At 46.3% G+C, this 11,499-nt stretch overlaps 1 protein-coding gene across 1 annotated transcript; it reads left to right on the top strand.

The window, feature by feature from the left end:
- Positions 1–1,733: 1,733 nt before the first annotated feature.
- Positions 1,734–3,371, top strand: LOC119304387 (probable glycosyltransferase 6). The gene has a single exon (XM_037581566.1). The coding sequence runs from the start codon at positions 1,791–1,793 to the stop codon at positions 3,165–3,167; it is 1,377 nt and encodes a 458-aa protein (XP_037437463.1). The 5' UTR covers positions 1,734–1,790; the 3' UTR covers positions 3,168–3,371.
- The last annotated feature ends 8,128 nt before the right edge of the window (positions 3,372–11,499 follow it).

Raw genomic sequence — 11,499 nt, 5'->3', positions numbered from 1 at the left:
CTCCGTTTCCTACCATACCGCCATACGTATACTAGCTTAGCTTCGTTGGTCTGCCTTGGTGTTGCGGACTCCTCCATATAGTGCATGCTCTTCCTCTATGGCTAGACATATACTTCATTTTCTAGAAATGTTCAGATGGAGAAAAAGAAAGGGAAACCTCCTTATTTTCAGCACGTTGGGCCTATATGATATGAGCCTATATGGGCTCTGCTTGGACTTTGAGATAATAGCATAGGGTCCACATTGGGCCTATATGATATGAGCCTAGTTTAGGCTTGGACGCCAATGGAGAGATGTCGTCAACCATATAATACATGGAGAGAAGTTGGGGGTACACGATGAAGAACAACAGCTACCGCTAGTGCTTCTTTCGGCCCCCTCGCCTTCGGTGTTCATATTGGCGCTGAGAGGTGGGGGTGCCTCAGATGTTACTCCCTCTGTCACGGTTTAGAAGGCACACTTAAATTTGCGTGCGTTTCCACAATAGACAAGGTTTACGGCACATTGCATTTATTTTTAGTAGCTAATTAGTACTCCGTATACTATTTCTATATGCATGAGTAGTGTGAATGCTATTTTTTAACCCATCTCACAACCAATAGATAACCACCTAAGTCTCAGAGAATTTCCAAGCGTGCCTTCTAAACCGTGACGGAGGAAGTAGAGTTTTGTGGCCTCCATCGGGTCTCATTAATGAAGGGGGCATGTGCTTTACGAATGAATTTACTCTCTCTTTTTTGGCAGCTCCATGGACGCAGAAAGGTTTGTGCGCTTCTAGAATCTCTCTCGATTCATAATACAATAACATAAATGAAAGAGTAATGAAAACAAAAATAACAAAGTAAAAAAAATTATTGAGTTGTGTGTTTCATAATTAACTAAATCTCACCAATTATAGAAATTAAGTAACAATAGGTTAAAAACATCAAGTAAAAAAGAATAATATAGAAAATAGAAAATAAAAAAGAACATTTAGAAGGAAAAGAACAACACAAAAAAGAAATGAGCGCTCATCTCCTTCCAGCTCCACTCTTTCGTACAACCCATATATAGCCCATGACAAAACCAAAAATAAAAAATAAAAAAGGCCAGCGTTCATAATAAAGCCCATACCAACCAAAAAGAAAAAGAAAAAATTCAGCAATAATTAATATGGATCGAAGGGAGTATCATACAAAGGCACATCATGGCTTCTTAAAAAGACAGAAAAAATCTCACCATAGGTTGCCTGACCTCGTATCATGGGAGAAAAACAGACCAACACGAATCCCGGGACATTAATCAATAGATATGGAGTTGAATATGACTTAACTATTTCTAGGATGACTAAAAATCAGCGAGCCCGACATTAATCCAATAGATATGGAGTAACTATTTCTCGGATGACCGAAAATCAATAAGGCCATTCAATTATTTTTTTTATTTTTTTTGCATGCGGGCTAGAAATCTCTCTTTACAAATAAGGAAGGCGTAGGCGTATCAGAAATGCATCTCCAAAACAGATCTCGATGCGCATTAATGGCGTGATCCGAATCGGAGGGGATGAGGTGTGCCTGCGCCTCGGCAATTCCAATCTATCTACACACACTGTTAGGAGGAGTGGTCCAAAAAACTTAACGGGAAGAAAACAAACCTCAATCCGTTCCACCCTGCCATTCCCCGGTCCAACCCCAAACCCCATCCCCCACGCCATCACCTTTCCCGCCGCTGCCTGCCTGCTGCCTCACACTCCACAGTCCTCACTGGCCTTGCTTTTCCAGCTCTGCTTTTCGAGGGAACTCACCGCCACTATGGCCTCGGAGACCGCGCCGTTCGGCCTCACGGGGACGGCGGGCAAGGCCGGCGCGTCCGCGGCGCACAGGCCGCACGTCCACGACGCGCTCGTCTTCGCCGCGGGCGCCGTCGCGGCCGTGCTCCTCCTCCTCTGCTTCTCATCCCTGCTCGCTCCAACGCCCGTGCCCAACCTCGTCGCCGGCCCCTCCCTCCCCTTCCCCACCTCCTTCCCGCAGCCGCAGGAGAACGACTCCGAGGACGGCCTCTACGCCAGGGTCGCCGCACGCCCGCACACCTTCTACGACGACCCCAAGCTCTCCTACGCCGTGGGCCGGCGGGTGGCCGGCTGGGACGCGAAGCGGGCCGAGTGGCTGCGCCTGCACTACCCGCGCGGCCCCGGGGAGCGCGTCCTCATGCTCTCCGGCTCCCAGTCCTACCCCTGCGCCGGCGACGGCGGCGACCACATGCTGCTCCGCTTCCTCAAGAACAAGGTCGACTACGCGCGCCTCCACGGGATAGAGCTGCTCTACAACACGGCGCTGCTGCAGCCCGACATGGTGGCCTACTGGGCCAAGATCCCCGTGGTGCGCGCCGCCATGCTCGCCCACCCGGAGGCCGAGTGGGTCTGGTGGCTCGACGCCGACGCCGTCGTCACCGACATGGACTTCGCGCCCCCGCTCGCCACCAGGTACAAGGACTACAACCTCGTCGTCCACGGCTGGGACAGGGAGGTGTACGAGGCCAGGTCCTGGGTCGGCCTCAACGCCGGCGTCTTCCTCATCCGCAACTGCCAGTGGTCGCTCGACTTCATGGACGCATGGGCCAGCATGGGCCCGGCCTCGCCGCAGTACGCGCGATGGGGCAAGACCCTCAAGGCCACGCTCAGCGACAAGCCCGACGCCGAGTCCGACGACCAGTCGGCGCTGGCATACCTGCTGCTCAAGAACCCCAAAAAATGGGGCGCCAGGACCTACCTCGAGAACCAGTACTACTTCCAGGGCTACTGGGCGGAGATCGTGGACAAGCTCGACGGCGTCGCGGAGCGGTACCGGGCGGCGGAGCGGCGGTTCGGGCCCGCGCTCCGGCGGCGGCACGCGGAGGGGGAGCACGCGCTGTACGCGGCGGCGAGGAACGCGGCCCTGAGGAAGAAGGACGGCGGCGTCCCGGGGCCCGACGGGGGCGGGCAGAAGGCGTCCGCCTGGCGCCGGCCCTTCGTGACGCACTTCACCGGATGCAACCCCTGCGGCGGCAGGCCCAACGAGATCTACTCCAACGAGAGCTGCGCCGAGGGGATGCGGCGCGCGCTCAACCTCGCCGACGACCAGGTGCTCCGCGCCTACGGATTCCGCCACGCCGGGCCGCTCAAGGACAACGTGCGCCCGCTCGTAGCCTAGTCTTAGTCTTGCCAAACTGAGCGTGCACTTTGGCGGTTGTTACACAAGACAGAAATATCGAATCGCCATTTTGTTATTTTGTACACTGTTTTATTATTAGTGAAATGAAAAGATGATGACATGACAGTGTTGCTTCCGCTGCATCTCTGGGCCGCCTTCGCTGTCACTGGATGTGGCGGTGCATCCTTGTAGCTTGATTTTGGGTCCTTGCTTGACCCCCTCTTTTTTTTGTACTTCTTCTTAAACTTCATCCAAGCATATATATAGGGAGCACCAATAAATCAGTTGTTCAAAAGAAATACTCCATCCGTTCCGAATTACTTGACCAAACATATGTCTAGATACATTCATTTCTGTAAGGCACGTCTTCGCCCCGTATCGGCCTCGGGCACTAGGCAAAATTGACTGAATTGAACACATTTTCTACTTGCTCCGGTAACAGCAAATCTGGTACATAAATGACAGTGATATCAAGATTACCAGTAGTAGTAGTTTTTGACGATGCGTGTTGACAATTTGTACCACATCCAGATCCAGAGGAAGTACTGCTACTTGTACGTGCCAAGAAATCAAATCGTGTTCACGGACCTTATTTTAAGCAGTTTTGCTAGAACTTATCTAGATGAAATTTAATTTAATATTATTCATCTTTTATAGTCATTGAATGTGATGCTATAAGATGCATGTGTGCTGACATGGGTTGTATCCATTCTTGTTTTTTAGGTGAATGAGACCAAATTACATGAGTTCTAGGTACTCCCTATTTTAAGAGTAGGCTGACACGTGTTGACTAAGATATCCTATTCGTACATGTCAGATCGCATTTAAGGAAAACAGATTCGTACTTTGATTTGAATAAGCTGGTCAACTGATTGCTCCCAGAACGTGATTCTATGCTTATTTTCTTACCTTCTCTTCACCACGTGTCTCTCTATCATTGGTTCACTCTTCTTCTCGCGATTACAAATTAATTAAGCTTTTTAGGGAACAAATTAATTAAGCTAATCAAATGGAGGCGCGGGAGATCCTGATTCTCCGGCGGCTTTGGTGCCACCACATTGTCCTTGTTCTTCAGGGCCTCTTCACCTTGAGGAGTTAATTACACAGAAGTACCACAATTCGGGCATCATATGCTGATTGGTATCATCACGATTGCTAATTTTTATATGTTAGTACCAATATTGGTCCATGTTTTTGGAAAAGATCTAAATCGCGTATAAATACATATTGATAGTGTATCTGACCGAGGGGGCCCGCCTGTGGGGTGCCTATGTGGCAGTTTTTTTTTTGCAGAAAACCGCCTAGCTTTATATGTGATCACATAAATGCCCCAGTATTTCGCGGGAAAATCGCTATTGAGAAGGATTTTTTTTTTCGTTCGCAAGTTTTCAACGGACTTGTTTGAAAGTTTCCGGCGAATTGAACATTATAATTGCAGAAACGAAAAATGCCGCGCGAGGAAGGTTCGAACCCGCGACCTATCTGCCTGCAACTGAGCGCGCTAGCCACGCCGACAAGGGCTATCCAGCGACGGATAACAGGCGAGCAGCCTTTTATAAGCGCTTTAAGACCTTGGGCCGGAAGTTGGGCTTAGCGAGGCTGCGCATGACCCAAAATTTATGTCTCTTCACTCAGGCCCAATACACAGTTTTTTTAGTTACTCGTGTATTAATTGTATTTTCTTCAATGCGCAGTTACTTGTTTCTCAAAAATTATAATTTCAATGCGCAGTTACTTGAAAAGTAGACAAAATGTATTAAAAATAATTGTGTAATCATAATAAATATTAGAAATGCATTAAAACTGTTAAAATTTTATTAAAAAAATCAACGTGTTTCTTAAAATGCAAGAATTATTTTACACGCTAAGTTCTTAATACGTGCTGAAACATTTTTTGAAATATACATTGTCGAAATAATTCATCATGTCTAAGAAAATGTTCACCAAAAATTACAAAAATTTCACCTTGCATTATGTCAAATATTCATCATATCTTAAGAAAATTGTTCAACATATATTAAAAAAAATGTTAGCATGTATTACCAAAAGTTCATTATATTTAAAAATGTTCACCATTTGGAAAGAAAAATACATCATGCATTAAAACATGTTCTCTATATGCAAAAAAAGTGCTCAGCGTACATTAGAAATTGTTCATGCGCATTTGAAAACATGTTCACAATATTACTGAAGCCGATCTTAAAAAATGTTCCAAGTGAGTGAAAAAAGAAGAATAAAAAATAAAGAAAAAGAAAGAAAACTTCATCGGTTTCTAATAAAGTTCATCAAATTTTAAAAATACTATCTATTGTGAGAAAGAGAAAAGTTCGTCAAATTTTAAAAGAAAGAGAAAAGTTCATCGATTTTTAATAAAGTTCATCAAAAAAAAGAAAGAGAAAAGTTCATCAAAATTTAAAAATACTATCTATTGTGAGAAAACTTCATTGTGTTTTAATAAAGTTCATCGATTTTGAAAAAAGTTCGTTCATTTTCAAAAGAACTTCAATGATTTTGATAAATTCACTGATTGTGAAGAAGTTAAATGATTTGAGAAAAAGTTCGTTAATTTTTAAACAAATTCATAATTTTGAAAAAAGTTCATCGATTTGGAAACAATGCTTGTGATTTGGAAAACAACTTAATGGATTTTGGAAAACAGCTTGCGAATCTAAACAACGAAAAAATGAAAAGAAACGAAAAAAGAAGGAAGAGTAAAAGGGCAGCAAGTGTGTAACTGAAAGAAAAAAAAATATTGCAGGCTTTGCTTGGCCCAGCTGCCCGGCCCAGCGTGTATGTACTAGTATAATAAAAGTTTCGCCAGGATCTCGTTATTTATTATTTGTTCAGTTCGCCGGAAACTTTTAAACAAGTCCGTGGAAAACTTGCGAACGAAAAAAATCCCTCTTAATAGCGATTTCCCTGCGAAATAATGGGCATTTATGTGATTACATATAAAGCTAGGGGGTTTTCTGCAAAAAAACTGCCACATAGGCACCCGACAGGCGGGCTCCCTCGGTCAGATACACTGTCAATACATATTTATATGCGATTTAGACCTTTTTGCAAAAACTTGGACCAATGTTGGTACTGACATGTAAAAATTAGCAATCATGATACCAATCTGCATGTGATGCCCGAATTATGGTACTTCTGTGCAATTAACTCCACCTTGAGCTTTTGAACCAACCCATTCCATTAGTTTCAAAGACCGGACTGCTTGGGTCAAAAAAAAAAACAAAAACACAATCGGTGTTCCTAGTGGTTTCTCAAGCCATGTGAACCGTCTACAAGAGTTTTTTTTAACATCAGTATAGACAAAAGCGCTCATATACACACGCGTATGCTCATCCCTATAAACGCACACATGCACACCCTACCCCCTATGAGCATCTCTGAAAGGCTGAGCTGGCATATCATCTTGAGATTTACGAAGTCACCATAGACGCCTTGTCGTCGACGGGAACGTCTCCTTCCACTGAATGCGCATCGCCGGAAATGCCGAAATAAATCCAGAAATAAATGCGAGCACCGGGATTTGAATCCTGATGGACTGAAAATACCACAATCCCTCTAACCATCCAACCACAGATTGGTTCACACCATCCACAAGAGTTAGCCTCTCGAATCATGTGAGAGGATTCAAACTCAAATCTCCATCAATATATTGGCTCCTCTAACAAATCATGCGGAGCATTTTGTGCAAACACCCTCAAGAACAAGTGAACACCATATATAAGATTATTTGTTGGGAACTGTTGAGCCTGATAGGACGGAAGCCTTTCTAGCCACCGCCTCCTCCTCCTCCACAAAAAAAGCTAGGGTTTCTGCCTCCCGTCGGCGCCGCCGTAGGTCCGCGCCCTCTCCGGTGGCCCTAGGCCCATGGGGGCGTGGTGGATCTTCGCAAGGGCCGGCAGGAGGGCTCCGTTTTTAGCCGTTTCTTTTAGTTTTCCTAGGGTTTGTGTCCTGCTCAAGAAGACAAGACGACGGCGGCTCCCTGAAGATGGAACAAAGGTCTCCCCGCCTAGTCCCCGTTCGGCGGTGCGTCTAGCACCGTTGGTGGGAGTGTGGAGGTGTCTCCGGCGGATCTATCTTTGGTGGATTTGTTCGGATCTCGTCGTTGTTCGTCTAAGTTCATGTGTCGTTGGATTGGATCCTTCCGATCTACGTTATTCTTCATCTGCGGCGGTTGCTCTTCTGGTGCGCTAGTCCTACGGGGCCTTAGTACGACAACTTCCTGACTGTCTACTACAACAAGTTGTGCCCGATTTTGGCGATGGAGGGGCGATGACGGCGGCGCGCATCCGGCTCGCTTCAGTGCTTGTAGTCGTCACTAGGTGGTCTACGGATCCGAATGTAATTTCTATTATTTTTGGTCTTTGTTGTACTGCCATGATTGAAGATGAATAGATCGGAAAATTTCTCGTAAAAAAAAGGAACAGTTGAGCCTGAACCCACAATGCTATTCATTCACTCGATTGTCCGCAACTAGTTGGGCTTTCCAACTAGGATATGTTCTGGGCTTTATATCCATAAATGGTTTCACAAAATACTCTGGTTGACTTGTATGCGTCTTGAAAATTGTAGACCTACAGCAAGTACTAAGAATTCGTCTTCCAGCTGCATTTTACACCCCTTCTTCATAGCACATAAAACTTAGCTGTTATTTTGTTGGAGGGCACTTAATACAAGATCGTATCCTGCTAAATGAATGCTTTCTTAACACTTACGAAGATACAATTTTCCCCAATATGCTAGATGCCATTTCTTCATCACATGTTTCTCTATCATTAGTTCCCTCTTGTTTTCACAATAACCCTCATGGTGAGAGAGGTCTTGATTCTCCAACGACTTTGGCGGCACCCCATTGTATGTCGAGGGGGAGCACATGATGTACGCAGCGGCGAGGAACGCGTCCGTGAGGAAGGCGGGGTGTCCTGGGGCCAAGTGGGGGCGGGTAGAAGCAGTCGTGGCGCCAACCATTCGTGATACACTTCACCGGCTGCACCCCCTGCGGCGGCAAGCCCAACGAGATGTACTCGAACGAGAGTTGCGCCAACGGGATGCGTCGCGCCCTCAACCTCGCGACGACCAGGTGCTCCGCGCCTACGGCTTCCGCCACACCGGGCGGCTCAAGGACGACGTGCGCCCGCTCATACTGTAGTCAAAGCCCGCAGTTTGTTACGGAGAAATCGAATCACCATTTACTGCTGTTTTATTAGTGAAAAGATCATGACAATGTTGCTCGGTCACTGCCCTCAGATGTGTTGATGCTAGTACCATCATTTTAGCTTGATTTTGTGTTCTTTCTTGAACCACTTCTTTACTTGTTTTTTTCTTCAAACTTCATACACATATACCCCCACCACCACCACCACCACACACAAAAAAATCCAAAAAAAGTGCTGCATCGTCTATTGATTTGAGGATATGGGCCTGTCTTGTGAGTGTGCATCCAGGTCAGCACCTCCATTGGTTTGGTTGCCTATTTAAGTTAGTGTATCGTGTATTGATTTGGAGGGTGGAAAGGTGCATCATGTTTACTCTGTTTCTACAGGATGACAGCCTCCTATTACCAGAAATAGCTTTTGACGATGCGTGCCAACAAATGTAGTGAGTAGATCATCGGAAAGTACGTACCAATAAATGCGAATCAATATGTGGTTGAGTTGGTTAGGTGGACAGTGGTATCCTCTGGTGCTCGCATTATTTTAGAATTTCCGGCGATGCGCTTTCAGTGGGAGGAGACGTTCCCGTCGACGACGAGGCGCCTACGGTGACTTTGTAAATCTCAAGATGATATGCCGGGATGAGTGTATACGCGTGTATATGAGCGCTTGTGTCTGTACTGATGCTAAAAAAAATCAAATAAATCTAAAAAAACAAATCAAATAATTGGTTCTGCTGTCTTCAAAAAATAATCAAATCATGTTCAAACAATAGGAGTAGTCTGACACATGTTGACCAAGATATACTATTGGTACATGTCAGATGACATGTAAAGAAATCTCGTACTGCTACTACTTCTGTATGCGGATGTGGTTGTAGATCATGGGGCGAGAGATCCTGATTCTCTGGCGGCTTTTGATGCCACCACGTTGTCAGAGCATCTACACACATGGTATCCGCTCAAGACGATCAGACGGGCCAAAACTTGTCAGCCGGTCGGACTTGGTAAATTTAGGGTGGCTATGGGAACTTCTGGGCTCGCTCAGATGCGCTTGCCACGTAGGACTGACCACAAGGGTCCGCGCCAATTCGTTCATATCGTATCCTCATATTTCTCGCTCGACTAGCCCTCTTCTCTTCTCTTTTGACCTCGTCAGCTGTCATCAGAGTTCCATCGCAATCGTTGTTTCGCCTTCATCCCCAACCTAGGGCTTCGCCACTCGAGGCCCGAACTCACACTGTCATCGACCATGCCAATCTATCAAGGTCGCCGCCACCGGACGCCGCCTCAATGCATCTAACTCCCCTGTACTCGACTTTGATTGCAGTGTGTTTAGAAAAAAGAAGTCGTGGTGATCCTCTTGCGCACACGTTATATGTGCGATGTCTCTTCCTCTTGCCATCTCATCTAAGTGTTCCATGAGGGATTCCTTATATGATGGTCTATGTTCTTGTCAATTTTTTAGGTGGGACTAAACCCCCTCCTACCTCTACCAGGTGCCTTCCACTTCCAGTTCAACCCTATGAATGTTTTAATGGGCTTGCTACCAACCCATACGCTGGCGTCACACATAGCCTTCTTTGGCAAAACACACGATAAACCGAGAAATGAAATAGACCAGTGGGATACCGACTTTACATATGAAGTACATAATCATGAACCACATGGATAACCTTTTTTTTTTGACGAAAAGGCAGGATCACTGCTTTTCATTGCGCTTAGAAGGAATAAAGGTCACAAATTACAAGAGAAGAATAGGAAGGGGTTTAGCTCGAGAAGTTACATCAATCAGGTTCTAAGGGTCGCTCGACAAGTTGTAGAACTCTCCTACGACCAGCATCAATCCAATCCTTGGCTTCAACTTGAATCTTCTCGAACAGGGGTCTTGCACTGCACGATGAATTAGTGAATACCCTCGCATTTCTTTCTTTCCAGATGTTCCACCACACAAGAGCAATAATGGACCGCCAAGTCTTTGCCTTGTCCTTGGTCATCGCCGAACTGGAGCGTTGCCACCAGCTAGTGAGGGACTCCCCATTGTTGGCCATCAAACTGTGGTGCATATGAAGCATGTCAAAGGTCAAGTGCCAGATTTCCTTAGCAAATGAGCATGTGGTAAGCAAGTGCGTAGCAGATTCCGGCTCTTGAAGGCATAGAGAGCATAGGGGGTTGTGAGGCCATCCCCTTTTTGCTAGGTTGTCTGCCGTCAGGCATCGCTCTTGAGCAGCCAACCAAACGAAAAACTGGCACTTAGGGGGCGCATCGGAGCTCCAGGCCAACTTAGCAAACAGAGGTTTGATGTTGGCAGTAAGAGTAGCCGTGTATGCTGAGCAGGAGGAAAATTGGCCGTTTGCAGTCCAACGCCAAGTTAAGGTGTCTTCCTGATTTTCGGATAGCTGCACCAGCTGCAGGTCATTCCACATGGACGTAAACTGGCTAATAGCGTCTTGGGAAAGGTTGCTCTTAAAGTGTCGCATCCATTTTCCGTCAGTCAAAGCATGAAGGATGGATATCGACTTGACAGTGCAATGCTTGAATAAATCAGGAAACCTTGAGCTGAAACTTTCTCTGTTGTGCCAAGGGTCTGTCCAAAACTGCGTGTTGGCGCCATCCCCAATGTTGAATTGGACTGAAGCCTCAAAGAGAGCCCTGACCGAGCTGGTGATAGGCAGAGGTAAACCACGCCAGGGTCGCGTAGTGTCCATCCAGGAAAGCCACAGCCACTTGCATCTCATTGCCTCACTTTTTTGGAGCAGACAGGGAATCCCAAGGCCGCCAAACTTTTTAGGTAAGCATACTTGCTTCCAATTAACCAGACATTTACCCCCAGTTGCCTCATCTTTATTTGCCCAAAGGAACCCTCTGCATCTTTTGTCAAACTTTTTGACAGCCCAACGAGGAGGTTCAATGGCCAAAATCTGGAAGACTGGCAAAGCATATAAGACGGAGGTGATCAGAGCAAGCCGTCCGGCGGTGGGAAGCATAAGCTTGTTCCATCCGGAGGTGTTGCGCTGGAGCTTGTCAAAAATAGGCTGATAATGTACTTTCTGCAATCTCGTGTAACTGAGGGGCATGCCAAGGTAGATGACTGGGAAATCTTTGATGGGGCATTGAAGCAGTGCGGCCAGCTCAAGAGTGTCAACATCCTCGCATCTGATGCGGCAA

This window comes from Triticum dicoccoides, chromosome 5A (assembly GCF_002162155.2).
Source record: "Triticum dicoccoides isolate Atlit2015 ecotype Zavitan chromosome 5A, WEW_v2.0, whole genome shotgun sequence".
Lineage (NCBI taxonomy): Eukaryota > Viridiplantae > Streptophyta > Magnoliopsida > Poales > Poaceae > Triticum > Triticum dicoccoides.
This window is presented reverse-complemented; position numbering and strand designations above follow the sequence as displayed.

Bases quoted from the DNA above. Each gene is read 5' to 3' on its own strand.
- LOC119304387 (XM_037581566.1), top strand. From the start codon at position 1,791: ATGGCCTCGGAGACCGCGCCGTTCGGCCTCACGGGGACGGCGGGCAAG.